The 18,641-nt window shown below is 42.6% G+C and overlaps 1 protein-coding gene across 5 annotated transcripts in view; it reads right to left on the reverse strand.

Annotated features, from left to right (window-relative positions):
• Positions 1 to 6,162: 6,162 nt before the first annotated feature.
• Positions 6,163 to 18,641, reverse strand: part of IL17RC (interleukin 17 receptor C) — a 48,028-nt gene continuing 35,549 nt past the window's right edge. For 3 of the 5 annotated variants that reach the window (XM_087954446.1, XM_087954448.1, XM_087954449.1), the window contains 7 exons: positions 18,177 to 18,222; positions 16,691 to 16,809; positions 16,521 to 16,580; positions 15,951 to 16,008; positions 14,626 to 14,721; positions 12,778 to 12,816; positions 6,163 to 9,222 (listed from right to left, as the gene is read on the reverse strand). In XM_087954446.1, coding sequence (XP_087810572.1) covers positions 8,630 to 9,222; positions 12,778 to 12,816; positions 14,626 to 14,721; positions 15,951 to 16,008; positions 16,521 to 16,580; positions 16,691 to 16,809; positions 18,177 to 18,222 — 1,011 coding nt within the window. In that variant the 3' untranslated portion in view covers positions 6,163 to 8,629. Of the gene's footprint in view, positions 9,223 to 12,777; positions 12,817 to 13,221; positions 13,807 to 14,625; positions 14,722 to 15,950; positions 16,009 to 16,520; positions 16,581 to 16,690; positions 16,810 to 18,176; positions 18,223 to 18,641 lie in introns of those variants that run through there. The other 2 variants (XM_087954447.1, XM_087954450.1) reach the window with 2 other exon arrangements.

The following is an 18,641-nucleotide window of genomic DNA, read 5'->3' on the forward strand; positions in this document are numbered from 1 at the left end:
AATAAACCTTTGCTTGACACGAAGCAGCTGTGCAAACATCAAGTCTGAGTATGTAAATATGAATTTGTGCCTCAATTTCAATAAACTAGAGGTGGAATCCTGTACACTGAGGAGGCTGCATTGGGAGGCTTTGAAAGCCCTTCAAATTCAGGTCAATTTTCCAGTGGAATGAATCAGCCTCTCCAGATTGAGAGGGATGTGAAACACTTGAAGTCTACTTTGATGACAAACAAAATAGAAATTCCCTTCTAAAAAAAACTAACCTGTCTACAAAAGGGGATAAAACAACTGGTATTCTCCAAATATTTTAGCCTATAATCCTCATATCCCCATGCCATACTGACTAAGAGTGACAATATACTCCAAATTAAGAAAGGAAGGGTCAAACTATTTTCTAAGGCAGGGGTTGCCAACCTTTTGGACCTCAGGGACCACCAAACTCATAATTTTAAATCCAGGGGACCACTAATATGAATTGTGACTGGTGGCTTGCTGACATTGGTGGGAGAGAGAGAGGGGGGGGAAGGAAGGAGGGAGAGGGAGAGAGAGATCTGATCTAACCTCTCTCTCTCTCTCTCTCTCTCTCTCACACACACACACACACACACACAAATACACAGAGGCAGGGGTGGGGTTCAAATTTCTTAACCTGTTATTTGGGCATGGCCTAATTTGTGGGTGTGGCTTGGTGGTCATGTGACTGTGGGCATGGCTTGTATGTAAATATAAATATTTATATAAATATTGATTTCTTTTTATATAAAAAAGAGCAACTTTTACCCAAAATCAGGCAAAGCAGGCAGACAGATTGAGTTGCTTCCAGAATCACAGATTCATTCAGAGATCTGTGAGATCGGCTATCTGAGCCTGTCACATAAAATTTGCTAGCAAGCAAGCAAAAATTTGCTAGCAAGAAAACTCACACAATTAACTCACAACACACCATGTATGTAAATATTGAATTTTTTTTTAAATAGAGCAACTTTTATCCAAAATCAGGCAGGCAGATTGAGTTGCTCACAGAATCACAGATTTACTTAGATCTGTGTTTCTGCCATCGGCTTTCTGAGTCTGCAACTGAATAATAGAACCTTCAGTCCTAAGGGAGGTTCGGCTCTGCTTAAAAGCAGAGCCGAAAATCTAAAGATTAGCTAGAAAGCAAGAAATCCAGTGATTTCCTGCTTTCAAGCTAATCTAAATCTCCCAGCACAGCAGAACAGCTGATGGTCGGAAAAAGGAAAAATAGCAACTTAGCAGGCAAGTTTGCCAGGTAAGGAGTGAGGGGGCGGGGAGGGTTCCCACGGGCCATGTGGGCGGCACAGCCTTGTGTTCCTGCACAGCCTGGATTAATTGCTTTGGTGGGTGCTCTGGGGGTGATATTTCTCTGTGGACCACCAAAATTTTTCATGGACCACCAGTGGGACACGGCCCACTGGTTGGTGAGTGCTGTTCTAAGGCATTTGAAGGCCAGACAAGGAATAATGGATGGAAACTGGTCAAGGAAAGATTCAACCTAGAAATAAGGAGAAATTTTCGAACAGTTAGAATAGTTAACCAATGGAACAGCTTTGCCTTTGGAAGTTGTGGGAGCTTCATCATGGGAAGCTTTCAAGAAGAGATTGGACTGCCATTTGTCAGGAATGGGTGTAGGGTCTCCTGCTTGGGCGAGGGTTGGACTAGATGACCTACAAAGTCACTTCCAAGTCTGTTAATCTAATCTAAAGTGGAAATCATCAAATTGTGTACCTCTCTTTGACTTGCCTCAGTATTTCTCAGGTTAGCAACTTTCAGATGTGTGGATTTCAATTTCACAGATTCCCCCAAGTTGGCACCATGCATCTGAAAGTTGCAGAGGTTACGAAACACTGATTTACCTAATAGTTTTCTAGTTTAACATTTTTTATTGAGTTATAAAACATTGTAAAATAGAAAATAGAAAAGTAAATAGAAAAGCAGTAGCAGGGAAGAGGGGGAAGAGAAGTGAGGAAAGATAAAAGAAAAAGAATCATTGACTTTCAACTCTCTGTTTCAATAGAACGGCATTAACATCAAATCACAACTTTTTGCTTCTTCAAAATAATATGAACAAGCCATTTCTGTAAAGATCTATCAATCTACTTGGTAAAACCCAAAATCAAAATTATATCCTTTTCCACATCAAGCACGAAATTCAGAAGTGGCTTCCATGTGGAAACAAAAGTACTTATGTTCTTTTCTTTAATCAAAATAGTCAATTTTGCCATTTCAGTCAACTCCATCAACTTCTACAACCATTTGTCCATAGTAGGAATTGAAATGTCCTTCCATTTTTGTGCAAACAATAGTTTTTCAACATACCATCCCCTACTTTTAATTTGACAATGCAAAGTACAAACTGAGACCTACTGAAAGAAAAATGTATACAAAGCAATCAGAAAAAAGATGTCTATCATTAAACAGATACAAATTGTCTCCAGTTCATATCTACATATTCAGCGAGTGTGTATACACCAGTGTGTTTGAACAGCTCCAGCATAAGAGAAAGGGAGGGAGAGAGGGAGAGAGGGAGGGAGAGTTTAAGACATCCAGATTGAAAAGGGAAGTGTGGGAGGGGACAACTGAAGTGGAACAGAAGATTCTATCAATTGAATAACAAAGCAAAGAATATAATATTTGCTCATATTTTGTGCCACCCAAGCCTATTACAACATGAACAGAATAATTCTTCTGGAAAGCAGACTGAAGAGATGCCCTTCCTTGCTCTGGTATTTGAATGTGGTCATAATAAGAGTTTCACATTAATAAAAAGAAAACATGAGAAACAAATGTAGAATACATTGCTCTGTCTTTTCATTATAGGGATTAAAAGCCAATTCAGTAAACTAATAGGAAAATCAGTGCAGACTCACTGGGAAAATACAGATGGTAGGCAGGGCAATGGAATATGCCTGGTTATGACAGGGATGACAGTGGCCAATAAGAATCAGTGGGAATGCATTTTTCTTAGCCCAGTGTTCTTCAACCTTAGCCATTTGAAGATGTGTGGACTTCAATTCCCAGAATTCCCTACTCATGACTGGATGGAGAATTCTGGGAGTTCAAGTCCACACATTTTTCAGTGGTGCTAAGTTGAGAAACACCGCCTTCGTCTCTGTATGCAGAGCAGCTTTGGCTGTATTTTTGGGGAGGATTTAAATCTTCCCAATTTTTTTCCAACCTGGTTCCTCTTGTCCATCACTGTAATAACAGACAGAGATGGCAGCTACAGAGCTGAGTCAACCCAGCTTGAAAGGACTCAACTTATGACTGGTTGCTTAGTGACTGTTCAGAGGACAGTTACAAAGGGCCCTGAGAAAGGTACTTAGGATCCAAATTTGAAGTTCTGCTCCCAGTCACATGACCGCATTTTGGGCTCTCGGCATTCAGCCTGCATTTAAGGCCATTTGCAGTGTCCTGCAGTCATGTGAACACAATTTATGACATTTTTGTCAGAAATGGGCATTTTCATGGCCAAAAACTTTCCCCAACATACAACTGATGTGTTTGCTTTATGAGCACAGTATTTGCTTAACAATTGCTGCAAAAATGGTTATAAAATTGGGCATAGTCATATAATGACCCTTAACAGCCTCACAACACACAACCATAATTATGGACTTAATTATAACAGATAACAGATAATCAGAGTTGGAAGGGACCTTATAGGTCATCTAGTCCAACCCCACATCCAAGCAGGAGACCCTACACCATTTATAACAAATGGCAGTCCAATCTCATCTTGAAAGTCTCAAGTGATGGCGCTCCCACAATTATGGTTGTTACAAAACAGTTGCCAGACCAATAAAGCTCATCAGTCTGGAACCCACATTACATATCTGATATTAACACAGTTGAGAAAGTCCAGAAATATTTCACAAGAAGAGTTCTACACTCCTCTACTTGTTGCAGAATACCTTATGCCACCAGACTTGAAATTCTAGACCTAGAAAACTTAGAACTACACCGTCTTCGGTCCAATCTAAGTATAATATATAAAATCATATATTGCAATGTCCTACCTGTCAACGAATACTTCAGCTTCAACGATAACAATACAAGAGCAAATAATAGATACAAACTCAAGGCTAACCACACCAAACTTGATTGCAGGAAATACGACTTCAGCAACAGAGTGGTCAATGTCTGGAAAACTCTACCTGACTCTGTGGTTTCTTCCCCAAACCCCAAAAACTTTAACCTTAGACTTTCTACTATTGACCTCACCCCTTTCCTAAGAGGTCTGTAGGGGGCGTGCATAAGTGCACCAAAGTGCCTACTGTCCCTGTCCTTTTGTTTCTTTTATTTTTCTTATATGTACTCATTTCTTGTATTCATAACTATGTTTATCCTTATACCTATTATCTTATAAGCGATTGACAAATCAAATAAATAAATTAAATAAAGTTGAAGACTACCAGTAGATGTCCTTACAAAGGATGACAAACCTTTTGACCCAAACTTGCCTCATCCCATCCTGAAGATAAAAAAAAATTACAGAAAAAATAAATATATAGAGGAATTAGGGTTAATTAATCCCTTCAGAGTGTAGCAGGAGCATCGATCTGCATATGTTAGAGTGGATGTCAAAAAAGGTGAAAAGATGAGAGTCACAACTGTGTCATCAAAGCCCTGCCCCCTTTTTGCACAACACATATAAAAAGGGGCGTAGCTTCAATATCTTGATTTTTTTATATCCTAGCCTCAAGATGTCCCCGAAAACAGGCTGCAGTCATTCCAAATAGTAGAGGTATCCTCCAGAGAGTCTCCAACCCTGGTAACGTTCTGAAAGGCATCAAAAATCTGGCTATTTTCCCAGGCTTTGGGATAGGGCACAGTGGGAACCCTGTAACAGTTTCTTTGGTTGTATAGTTTTCCTTGCTCCTGTTTTTATAGAACATCAAGTACCCAACGTCTTTGGGAATAAAGTATTCTTTCAATTTATGTAAAAGAAATAACTACCGTGATTCTCACAAAATAAGGCCGGGCCTTATTTTTTTTTGACCCCTGAAAAAAGGGCTAGGCCGTCTTTTCGGGGGTGACTTAATTCCTCCCCACCCAGAGCGGCCCATACGCACATACCGCCGCGAGGCGGCCTTCTATCGGCCGACGAAAGCTCCTGAAGGCAGAGTCCCCAGCCGCTTCAGGGCAAGGCATGGCTGCCCGTGTCCCCTCGCCTTTAGGCAGTCTCTTCGGGCGATGGAAGCTCCCAATGCAGTCACCAGCCACTTCGATCAGCCGGTAGAAGCGGCCTCGGAGTGAGCGGACACACACACACACACTCCCCTCGCCACGAGGCCGCTTCTATCGGCAGGAAAGCTCCCTTGAAGGCAGAGTCCCCAGCCGCTTCAGGGTGAGGCGTAGCTGCCCATGTCCCCTCGCCTTTAGGCAGTCTCTTTCGGCGATGGAAGCTCCCCAAATGCAATCACCAGCTACTTCAATCGGCTGGTAGAAGCGGCTTCATGGCGAGGGGAGTGTGTGTGTGCTGGTTACTGCATTTGGGGAGCTTCCATCGCCTGAAAAAGACTGCCTAAAGACGAGGGACACGGGCAGCCACGCCGCTCTGAAGCGGCTGGGGACTCTGCCTTCGGGAGCTGCCTGTTGATAGAAGCGCCTTGTGGCGAGGGGAGTGTGTGTGTGTGTGTGTGTGCACTTGCCCCGAGGCCGCTTCTACCAGCCAATCGAAGTGGCTGGTGACTGCATTTGGGGAGTTTCCATCGCCCGAAAGAGACTGCCCTAAAGGCGAGGGGACATGGGTAGCCACGCCACTCCCTGAAGCGGCTGGGGACTATGCCTTCAAGGGAGCTTCTATCGGCTATCGGGGTATTCTAGCCTAGGCTACCTTCAGGGCACTCCTAAAGGCAAGTTTTCTCCCCATCCCCCGCCCTTCCCCCGCCCATTTCTCTTCACCTCGTGTAGTTCTAACGAACGGCGGGGAAAAACATGGTTTGAATAGGCCTAAATTTTGGGGGCGGGGCTTAATTTAACCTCATGCCTAGAAATCATGCTGGGCCTTCCTATTGGTGGAGGCCATATTGTTGGAGAAACACAGTAAATGCTCATTTGCTTCTGGAAAAATCCATCGGTCTTACAGTTTATTGTTCATGTCTTCAGGGAATGAGGAAACTAAAATAAGTCATCTCCACCTGAGTTTTAAAATGATTTTATTTAAATAAATAAATAAATGAAAGAGCACCTGGCATGTCCTAAAAACAATCTCTGTCTCGAGCAAATAGAACTTCTTTTCAACTATGTTTTTAGGTCCCAGAAATGCTCCAGAGGCATCCTCAAGAAATAAAAAGGGCGAATTTTGTTTGAAAAGAGTTCCCAGAAGAAAAAGTCCAGGATTAAGAGGAGAAGGCTATAGACTATAGAGCACTCTGGAAAGCTACAAATACAACAACAAGCTTATCCATTTGTTTTCTCATAAATGAGTGTTTTGTGACTATCCACACCCATCTGCCTTGTCATTTTATGAGAGCATCTATGACATGAATAAGTTACCCTTTGACAATTTATGTATTTATGGTAGTATTAATCGTTCTTATTTGCAGCATGTTTCTTCTAAGAGGCCTACAGTATTGTCGTCTTGAATCAATTGTCTGCATCTGCAGGAATTCGGCTCTAGATGGCAGTGTTATTAATTAATGTGTATCATAGAGTCTTTCAGCTGTAAAGGGCAATAGAAGAAAGTACAGGTAGTCCTTGACATACGACCACAATTGAGCCCAAAATTTCTGTTGCTAAGCAGGACAGTTGTTAAGTGAGTTTTGCCCCATTTTATGACCATTCTTGCTACAGTTGTTAAGTGAATCCCTGCAGTTATTAAGTTAGTAATATGGTTGTTAAATGAATCTGGCTTCCCCATTGACTTTGCTTGTCACAAGGTAACAAAAGTTGATCACATGACCCCAGGACACTGCAACCGTCATAAATACGAGTCAGTTGCCAAGCATCTGAATGTTGATCATGCGACTATGTGATCATATAATTTAACAACCGGTTCTCTGCCCTAATGATATCTTCCAACAACCAGTTCACCAAACTGCTCAGAAACTTAACAATCAGTTTTCCCGAAGTGGTGCAAAATGGCTGAATCCCACCACTGGTCAAAAGTCACTTTTTTTCAGTTCCTTTGTAACTTCAAACAGTTGCTAAATTGAATGTTTGTAAGTCAAGGGCTACCTGTAGAACACCTTCTGTCAAAGAAACGGGATCAATAGACCTGTGCCAATTCTTCCTCTTTGGCCAAAAATCTCCTTAAATGAGCAAAAGGGCTAATTTGAAATATAAAGCCAGAAACCAGGGAATTCTCAGAGCTATTGTGCCTCTGGGATTGCTTTCCTTTCTCCCTCTTGAAGGAAACTTAGTTTGTTTGCCTGTTTGTTTTATTCAATTTCTATAGCCACTCAACTCAACCAAGTGACTCTGGCTGGCTTACAATTCTAAAACAATTCAAACAATTGAAAAGACATTAATAAAAACATCCACCAAATAAATAAAAGAAAACTTTCCCCACACCGACCAAGTGTCCAGTTTGTCCTCCAACCAAAGACAAGATGGCTGGTACAGTGGCGGTACAGGGCCCAGTTACTGGGCAGGGAAGGAGCCGACTTGCCAGGACAGCTGGAGCTGAGCAAATCACTCTCATTGACTAATCATCTCTAAACTCTTCCCTGATACATCCTAAATTGTCCTCATGGAAAGTTTTGTGTCTGGAGAAGAAGAGAAACACCACTTCCAAAGTGGAACAACCAAAGATGATTCTAGGCCACCTCAGCACCTGTGACAGAGGTCTCTCAAAAACATTTAGTAATGTAGACATTATGGCAAGCAGAATGTGAGGATGAGATCCTGATAAAAGGCGGATAACCTACTCAAAGCCCTTTTCATTTTTAATTAAAGGCTGTGCGAACCATCCGAAGGAACTTTCTGGAAACCAACAAACACATCCTTCCAAACTTGCTGAGGTAGCTGTATGTTCAGTGTCACCGTTCTGAGATGTTTTCCTAACTTTCTGAAATACAAATGCATACCCTGAAGATCTTTCCATCAAAACCAAGCCACGCTGGGACTTCGCAGGACATGGCTCCCTCGATGCTCCGAGCAGCTAATTTCATGAAGCGCTCTGCACCATTCTAATTTGAGTATTTCTAGGTTTTGTCATCATTGCATTTTGCAAGCAGTTGCTTCAAGGGAGCGCCAAAGCAAAGCATGAAGGTGAGAGGCCCACACCTTTGGAGATCGTCCGTTCTGGATCTACTGATGGCCTCCCTTCATATTATTGGCTGGTTACCATTCTGTAATACGATGACAAGCTCCTTATCTCTACCATCCACTTGAATAGGTACTTGAATCTCACTTGAACAAGTGATGCAAAACAAGTTCCCATCCATGATCCAGTCTTATTACACCATCACAGGTCTCTTTCCAAATTACAGGAACAGACCGGCCATTCTGACTTGTTGGGAAAACTAGTATAGACATTTTAGGTCAGTACATTCAGATGTACTTTGACCAGCTCACTTCTGAAAATCTTATTCCTCAAGGATGGTGACAGAATGCATTCTCTCTGTCTATCCTCCAGCTGGGAAAGCAGCAATTACAGGTTCTGCTAGCTGGGGTACTTTTGCTGGCATTCATGTGCTGCCTGTTCCAGGCTCTTGTGGATGCACCCTGCATGTCTCTTGAGGCTGATCCTCTGTTTGTGTCCTACCCTGGGTCCAGCCAGGTCCAGCAGGAAGCTAAAGAGCTGAGAGGGCAGAGGATAGACAGGTACTGAACAGAAAAGCTCAGGGATTTCACTGACTGGAAGGAGCTCCTCAAAACAGCTGACAATGTAGGTGGCCCTGGCCTCACCAGCTAGGAAATCAGGCAGGACGCAGTTGAGGGAAGCCAAGAATGTGCTGTCTGGTTTGACGGCGGACCGAGGGAAGTTTTTTTTCCAGCCCAGCCACTCTGCACAACTGGCCACGGCACCGTGGGAAAACAGCAGCACAATAACTCCGCCTTCTTGAAGGACCAAATGTCGCTGTGCGTGGAACCACTGCATGGGCCCCAGAGACCCCAACTCCCCACGGCTCCACAACTCCAGGGATACAGATGCTTGCAGCTGAGTCAGTGCATCTGCCAGGATGCCCACCACACGCTCATAACCTTCATGATCTGGAGAGTAGAGAATGAGGACCTGTCGTCCCTGAAGCATTCCTGTGGTGAGAAAGAGAGAGAGAGATGAGATGTTCCATAAACAATAATGAATCTTCCTACCCTACAACATCCCTCTTCTTTGCTTCTCGTCCAGCACTTTCACAAGTGGCTCTCTCAAGTTTGAATGCTTTGTCGTCGTCGTTGCAAATTCTATACGCCGAAGATCAAATTTTTTTATCTTACCTTCCAAACCTTCTCTTTGCATTTTCTCTTCACCTATTGCTGATTTTCCAAAGGGCAAACCAGAAAATTTGCAATCCAAACCGACAAGAATTTGGGATGGATCTTAATGACTGATATATATATTCATTCATAAACATTTGCAATGATATCATTGTTAGGGGTCTTTCAGCCAATTCACCTCTCAAATCTTCAAACAGAGAGAAAATGAATTGTCCGTTTGGAGTATTTGCAGATATATACAGGGGTGGGATTCAGCCGGTTAGGACCATTTCGGGTGAACCAGATGTTAAATTTACATCTGGATTGCCGAACTGGTGGTTGAATCAACCGGCTGGCCCCACCTGCCCCTCCCCTCCCAGAAGTCTCCACGTGGCCCATTTTGGATGCAGGTAAGTGCAGGGTCCATGCAGAGGCTCTGGGATGGAGAAAAATGGGCCTTCCAGAAGTCTGGAAACGGGCCTGTTTCTGGCTTCTGGAGGGCCTCCGGATCCTGGGGGAGGCAGTTTTTGCCCTCCCAGAGGCCCAAGGGAAGCCTCCGTACCCTGGGGGGAAGACAAAAAATGGCCCTCCTGGAAGTTCCAGTAGGCCACGCCCACCATGGCCACGCCCACCCAGCAACCAGGCAGCGAATTGGTTGCTGGGATGTTTGAATCCCATCCTTGGATATGTATGTATGAAAGTCCAGCATGTTTGGGAAGCACCAACTAATTTATACTTGCTCTTTCTAAGCCACAATTCAGCACCAAAGTCACTTTAGCTAATCAGTACTTGCTTTTTGGCTGGTAACTGAATACGGCACCCCTTCCACTTACAACTATGCTGAACACCTGTGCCTTCTGCCTCTTCTCAAAATTTTTTTAAAGAGAGTACAGGTAGTCTTTGTATGCTGTCCAGCCAGTGTATGGGAACTGAATAGTTAGATAGCAATTGTGAACTGTCCCCTTAAGGGAATGCATCATGGTAAATGTAGTTAAGGTATCCTGGGAAATGTAGTCTATGTCACCTGACCACATCTGTAATCCTAATTGGTCACTAAATTGACCCTCGATGGGTTGGGGGAGTTTTCCTCACTCTTGGCTGAACTCATGGACTCGTGGTAACTGTTCTACTTCTATCGCTACAAGACAGATATACAAAGGATTGGTCATTAAAGAAAAACTTTGTCACAAATGTGAGTTATGAGGATACCTGATGAACCAATAAAAGTACTCTGTTATGGATGTTTTGTGGAATTTATTTATCTGCATCTATACAGGATACAGAACACTTTGTTTAACGAGGATGACCTCATCCCTTTCCTAAGAGGTCTGTAGGGGGCGTGCATAAGCGCACCAAAGTGCCCACCGTCTCTGTCCTATTGTTTCTTTTATTTTCTTATTAGTATCCATGTATTCATAACTATGTTTATATCTTTTGAAGTCAAAAAAGTCATCAAACTATATGTACTAATAACAACTCCAAAAACCACAAAAAACAGATTACCCATAACAATAAGGAAGCTTCAATCCAAAAAGAGATCACTTTGGTGGAAAAACAAATCTGGTCATGTTGCCAACTTCAAAAGCCGATACAAAAATTTATGCCACCAGATAAAGACTGAATGCACCAATTATCACATTAAACAAGAGGAAAACCTTCTAAGCACCAATTCCACCCGCGCTTTCTACAATTTTGTAAACAACAAACTAAAAGACTCTAGGTCCATCCCACCCCTGAAAGGACCTAATGGTAAAGACTGCAGCGATGACACCATTAAAGCCAACCTCTTTAACACATTCTTTGGCTCAGTATTTGTAAACAGCAATGGATCATGCCCAGTATTTCCTAGTCGAACCACAGAAAACTACAATGATCTAATACATATCGATTTTACAGAAGACAATGTTGAAAAAGCACTACGCAATCTTAACCCATCTCTATCTATTGGACCAGATGGAATATGTGCCTACTTCTTAAAAAAGCTATCTACTGCCATAGCCGAACCTCTAAGCATAATCTTTGAAAAATCTTTCAGGACCAGCTCCTTGCCAAAACTATGGTCACAAGCCACGGTCATCCCCATCTTCAAAAAGGGAGACCCCAGCCTAGTTGAAAATTACAGACCAATCTCTTTATGCTGCGTCACCTGTAAAGTCATGGAATCAATTATTAACCAATCCATCATCCTCCACTTAGAGACAAACAACCTACTCTCTAATAAACAATTTGGTTTCAGGAAAAAAACTATCCTGCAATCTGCAACTCTTACACTGCAAAAACACATGGACTACACAACTTGATCAGGGCAAAGCAATAGATGCAATCTACCTAGACTTCTGTAAAGCCTTTGATTCAGTGGTACATGACAAACTACTACTAAAACTAAAATCTTACGGTATCTTTGGACACCTGCATAACTGGATAGAAGCATTCCTGTCAAACAGACAACAAATGGTCAAAATTGGGAACGTCCTATCAAATTCTGTACCTGTCAACAGTCTCCCCCAAGGCAGTGTTCTAGGAGCAACTCTCTTCATACTCTACATAATGACCTTTGTGGTCATATTAAGAGCAACTGCATTCTCTTCGCTGATGATGTAAAGCTATTCAACACCACAGACAATACTGCTACCCTTCAAAAAGACCTCGACTATGTATCAGAATGGTCAAACAAATGGCAACTTCAAATCTCAACAAACAAATGCTCTGTCTTACATATTGGCAAAAAAAATCAGAAAATAAAATACAGGCTGAATAGTCAAGACCTTGTTGATGATCCAAACTCTGTCAAGGACCTTGGAGTACTCATCTCTAATGATCTAAGTACTAGAGCCCACTGTAACTACATAAAAAGGCATTAAGAGTTGTTAACCTAATCTTACGTAGCTTTTTCTCTGGTAATATTACACTGCTAACTAGAGCATACAAAATACATACAAATACAGCTCATCAATCTGGAACCGACATTATGTATCTGATATTAACACAGTTGAGAAAGTCCAGTTGTAACGGCCAATCAGTGCTGCACACTCGACCAATCCGAGCGTTCTGCGTCTTAGCCAATCAGAACACAGGGTTACAAGAATGCAAATACAGAACAGTATCCATTTCAAGAACTCCTGGGAAGGAGCTTTCTTGACCTTCTTCCTCCCAACCAAACTATCTAAACTTCGCTGTCTCTTGCTCCTCTGGAATGCAACCCTTCCTTTCTGGGAATCCAGACTACATTCTACAACAGTAAATTCCATTTCTGTACAGAAATGAAAAGCTGAGGATTAGAAAAGATACAGAAGGATTTGGGGATTCAAGAGAGGGATGACAGGAGATTCCTCAAAGAAGAATTATTGGCATAGATTATCTTCCAAATTCTACAAGAGCCTCTGTTGCCTTTACCTCTGGAACTGTAATCTTCTTTCAGGATCTTGAACCAGCCTGTAAATATAAAAAAAAATAATGAATGGGATTTGTGTGTGTGTGTGTGTGTGTGTGTGTGTGTAAGCCCACTCATTGTCAGATCTAGTGTGTGCTGTGGGTGAATTCTGAGTTAGAATAATGAAGTGTGACTTCTATAGCAAATGGAAAAATTCACACACGCCAAAGTTTGGCAGGGCAGATCCTTCCCTTCCTCCTCTTCAATCACACAACAAATATATATATCCCAAGGGTCTGAATAAACAGCCAGAAAAAGCCACCATGACTTCATATGCAAATGCACAGATGATCCACAGCTCTTCCACCATATTGAACTTAAACTTGAATGTGTTGAGTGAGTATTCTGTCTTTAACTTAACTTTCTGGTTGAATATAAAGACAGTAAGATAAACTCTACAAAAGCTTCCATACAAAGTTTCTTTATTGGATTGTAATAAGCATCCTCAAGGTATAACTCACAGTTATGTTGAGATTCATCCAATGTCCAATCTTTGCATAGTCGTCTTCATAGTGTGAAAATACAATTATCTTCATCCCATAAAAAATGGAGCAAAGGGAAAGACACCAGCACGATGCTGGGGTCCAAGCAAGAATAAAATTGACCCAACCAATCAGGATTACAGATGTTATTACATGACATGGACTACATTTCCCATAAGGCATTAACTACGTTTCCCATGAGGCATTCCCTTAAGGGGACAGCTCCCAATTCCCGATCAACTATATACTGTCTGATCAGCACAGTGAGGATGAAAGAATAATTAAATAGGAACAAGCCTGTGAACTCCATTCAGAGCAGAAATTAAAAGCTAAAGAGAACAAAGGAGAAAGAGAGATTTGTGAGGTTTGGTTTTGTGGGAATCTGGCCTCTAGAAGAAAGAAAAGGTCCACCAGAATAAAACTAAGAGATGATTCTCTTGTTCTTCCTCTTCTGCCTTAAGATTCTTTGGAGGAAAATGTAGATGGGTGATCGGAAAGGAAGAAGATCACCTGGGGGAAAACCAAGGGGAAAGAACACGTGGAAGAAAGAGAAGTTGCTGGAATAAATGAGTGAGATGGAAACTGTTAGCATATCCAGTCAAAGTGTCAGAATCCATAAAGCACATTTTTGATGCCTTCAAGTCATTGTTGACTCCTGATGAATGCTTGTGGTTTTCTCAGCAAGATTTCAGAAGTGGTTTTCTCTTGCCGCCTTTTTTTTAGGGTTGAGAGAGAGGGACTGGCCCAAGGTCACCCAGCTGGCTTTGTGGCTAAGGTGAGGCTAGAACTCACCATCTCCTGGTTTCTATCCTGATGCCTTAACCACTACACCAGGCTGGCACACACACACTCTCTCTATTTACTCTATTAAAAATTAAAATTGATGCAGCCACTATTATTTCTCACGATCATTTGATGGGATTTTAGTAGTATTATTTTTCAACATAGGCTGGCAAATTCACAGACCCCCCTGAGAAACTCACACTGAGGTTGCTGTTAATGACAGGGCCGCCGTAATGCCAGTTTTTGAGGATCTTTGAACCAAAGCGAATCTTTGAACTTGGCTTGATTGCCAAATAGCAGTCAGTACAATTGCTTGGACAGAAACATAACACGTGAAAGGCAGTAGAAAAACATTCATGGAAACACAGCGCAAGGCAAAATCCTAAGTTAAGGGAGGCAAATGAATTAGAGACGTGGCACTGATTCTTAGCCAAGGCTAGGATGAAGGGGGTCATGAAAAGAGGAAGGGAATAAGTAACCGAGGCAATACTCATTGAGTATGGCAGCATAGGAGTAGATTTGGTGGTTGAGAAACAAGGAGGATACCTTTTACAGCTTCTTTCTTGAACAGGAGCATGAGTAGAACACAGCAGCTACCTAGGAGAGTGATCAACCAGATCAGTACCCAGTAGGTCCGGGGATCTGCATCAAAATACAGAGAGCAGGAATTCAGTACTGTACTGTGGATGAAATTGGTCCCAGCCCAATTTGCACAGCCCAACCCTTTCTCTTCCTGACATTTTCCCATTGGCTAAGGCTGAAGGCAAAGTCTTGGGCAGATAGTCCTGGCTTCACTTTAAGGTAGACTTCTTTAAGTGTCCGGGACTAGGAGAGATGCCATCTTTAACTGTTGATGGGGTCTTGTTTCCCCAAAAACAGTTAATACACAATTTTGAGAATCGTACTAGATTTGCAGCTGCTGTTGGAGGCAAGGTGGCAGCTGTGGCTTTTCATAAATTTATTTTTTGTCATTGGGGCCTGTTCCTGGGTCAGGAGGCCCAGTTCATAGTCACTGATTTCTTAGTCACTTCCTCACTGGACAACTGCAATGCACTCTATGTGGGGCTGTTGTTGGAGATCACCTAGAAGTTTCAGCAGTTTTGGAAACCTTGCACAATACATGAAGTTTTAGATGCCCATGTTTCACCCCTGTTGGCTCCCAATTTGCTTCTGGATGCAATTCAAGGTGTCGGTTTTCATTTTCAAAGCCCTGTGTGGCATGGGGCAAGGTTATTTGAGATATCGCCTCTCCCCAAGGGAGATGGTCCTACTAAAACAGATGGGGTGACTGTATTTTGGGTCTTCTCCATTCAACATTGTTATTTGATAGGCTTTCTTCATAGCAGCATCTGCTCCAGGGAAAACTCTTCCCACAAAATCCACAGGGCCTCTGCCTTCCTAGCTTTATGGAAAACAGTGGAGATCTGTTTCTTCCCCCAGACAGCAATCAGCATGGGAGTTTTGCCCAGCGTATACCAAGCAATCCAGAGGTGGTATTCAGCAGGTTCTGACCAGTTCTGGAGAACCCGTAGCGGAAAATTTGAATAGTTCAGAGAACCGGCAAATACTACCTCTGATTGCCCACCCTATCTATGCTCCGCCTCCCGAGTCCCAGCTGATCGGCTGGGTCTTCTTTGGTTGCCCTGCACAGGAGAATGGAGCTGGAAAGCAGGTTCGTGGGGTGGGAGGGAATGGAGATTTTACCGCATCCTTCCCCTGCCACGCCCACCAAACCGGTAGTAAATTTTTTTGAATCCCACCACTGACTTAGCAATCCAATCATTTTCTATGTAACTGCTACTCTAGTTTTTTGATGTGGTGGCTTTCTAAGTAGCATTCCTAGTCTTTAATCTCAAACACAAGACACTCACAATGCTCCACTGAACATGCCCAGAATATAGTAGCATTGGTCCCTTCTTCTTGCCACACCTGTAGAAAACATCAAAGAAGAACTGTCTAGTAAAAATATTCACCTGTCAAGCGCCACATAAGACAAAGGATTTATTGGCACGCATTATATAAAAGCAAGTACGTCCTATCTATTGTTCATTTCCTCCTTCTGGATCATAGTGTCCCACTATAAAGGCTTCCAGATCAGAGGTGGTATTCAGCAGGTTCTGACCAGTTCTGGAGAACCGGTAGCGGACATTTTGAGTAGTTCGGAGAACCGGCAAATACCACCTCTGATTGGCCCCGCCCCCATCTATTCTCTGCCTCCCGAGTCCCAGCTGATTGGCTGGGTCTTCTTTGGTTGGCCTGCACAGGAGAACGGAGCTGGAAAGCAGGTTAGTGGGGTGGAGAGGGAATGGGGATTTTGCAGTAACCTTCCCCTGCCATGCCCACCAAGCCATGCCCACCACACCACACCCACCAAGCCACAGAACCAATAGTAAAAAAAATTGAATTCCACCACTGCTTCCAGCCATTGTTTTAGTACTCACCTCTGTGCACTTCCCTAACTTCATACTGTTCCTCAGGTCTTCCTCCAACCTCCTTCTTCTCTGCAAAGAAGGAAAGGGGTGGGGGGAATGAAAGGAGTACTGGATTTCCCACTGCAATTAAGATTCAGACTCACAGAAGGAGGAAGAGAAAGGCTGGAGAAAGGCCTTACTGTATTGAGGACTTGAGCAGGGGAGACCCAGGTGCCTTGCTCCATAATTTGAACTAACAGATTTCCCTGGGTATCCCGAATCTCCTGAAACAGTAGGTATTGCTGACTTTTTGTGACATCTAGGAGAAAAGAAAAGCAGCATAAACGACTGATCTCATGGATTTAGATGCAGTTCTTGCATTCAGAGACATTTTAAACCAAACAGGATTCTGGTGAGACTCTATTTTTCCTAAGCATCTTTGGAACCAGGAATGGTAGATTTTGAGAAAGCTTTGCATTCCAGTGCCCTCTCTTTTTGAAATCAAAACACTGCTTGTGTCTCATGTGACAGACTTGTGCATCATACAAAAAGAACACTCCTGTTATCGCAGCCATTCGTTGCAAGCCCTTCACCCTTTCCAGCATGCCAGCGCATATGCCTTCCTTTGTGCGTAAAATGAGGGGAGAGAGAACTGTGGCATGAATGCTTCTCTAAGAGCAGAGAGGAGGGCAAAAGCCCCTTCAAATGGCTGTGGGAGACTCCCTTCCTAATGTTCATCTCCATTTATTTATTTTATTTATTTATTTGATTTGCCAATTATTTACAAGATAATAAGTATAAGAGTATACATAGTTGTGAATACATGAAATGGGTACATATATGAAAAATAAAAGAATAAGAGAAACAATAGGACAGGGGCGGTAGGCACGTTGGTGCGCGCCTTATGCACGCCCCCATTGGGCTCTTTGCACAGGGCAAATCGATTGCTGAATAAAAGGAACAGCAAAGGTATGCAAAAAGTTGTGTCCAAATTAGAATCTTGGCCAAGGGTAAAGATTCATCCTGACCACAGGCAGGATCCCAAAGCCAATGTTTGAGTCTGCTTTCTCTCTCCCGCCCCCCCCTGCCCCCCACTTCATCTATTTCATTTTCCACAATATTTTTTAATCTCTGAAATAAGTCTCATGACTGATTTTCATATTTTGCTCCTGGAACCACTTATTTATTTGTTTAGCATATAGCATCTACAGAGATCATGCAATCATTAATATGTATATGATCATACACACACACACACACACACGCACGCACAGAGTATATATAAAAATAAATAAAATGTATGCGGACAATAAAAATATACGAGATAAAATATTAATCCATGATAAAACCACAATAAAATCACCATAATATGGAGCCATAAGAATTGCAATGGGAGAGATGTTATAATCTGATATCAAAGGAAGCCTACCATTTAACTACTTGTGGTGGGGCTGGGATGAGATCATCCCAGGTGCCTTGAAATTTCCTGAGGGGATATTTTTCAACTATATGTATTGTTATATATTCTGGTGCACCACAGTGCATCACAGTTGCATTGTGGACTTCCAGCCGTCCCCCACTCAAAGAGCTTCCTGGAACCACTTTTGGAGCTAAAATAAATGTTGCAGAATAAACATAACTGCTAATTGTGAGAACGGTCTGGCATGCCTCTACATCAGCACTCACCATCCTGCAGGCAGCTTTGGAGGTAGGTGCTTCCATTCCTTCTTACCTGTACAAAGAGGAAAAAAATTGGATTGCTGGAATCTGGGGAGAGATTATCATGATCACATTCATGATTTGTGGTGGAAGCATTGAAGTGCTTCCGTGCTGAAAGGATTAGCTGGTAACATCACTGATGCCCAGGGGATCCCAGTTTAAGGTTCCTTTCATTTCTCCATTAAATGTGCCCATTGAAGTGGTACCTAATACCGTATCTACTCATGATTCCTCACTTTCAAACTGCTAGGTTGGCAGGAGCTGGAGTGAGTCACAGGAGCTCACCCTGTCAAGGAACAGCACTTAGGCCTCGCACACAAGCTTGCTGAATATGAACCCAGCATCCTAACCCTGTGCCCCATCGCTTATCACATAATCACATAAGAGAATCATTTCTATTTAATAATAATATGTGGCTTTCTTGCCCAGGTT

Source organism: Notechis scutatus, chromosome 2 (assembly GCF_049901735.1).
Source record: "Notechis scutatus isolate UNSWTSFEM ecotype Mainland chromosome 2, rNotScu1.2, whole genome shotgun sequence".
NCBI lineage: Eukaryota > Metazoa > Chordata > Lepidosauria > Squamata > Elapidae > Notechis > Notechis scutatus.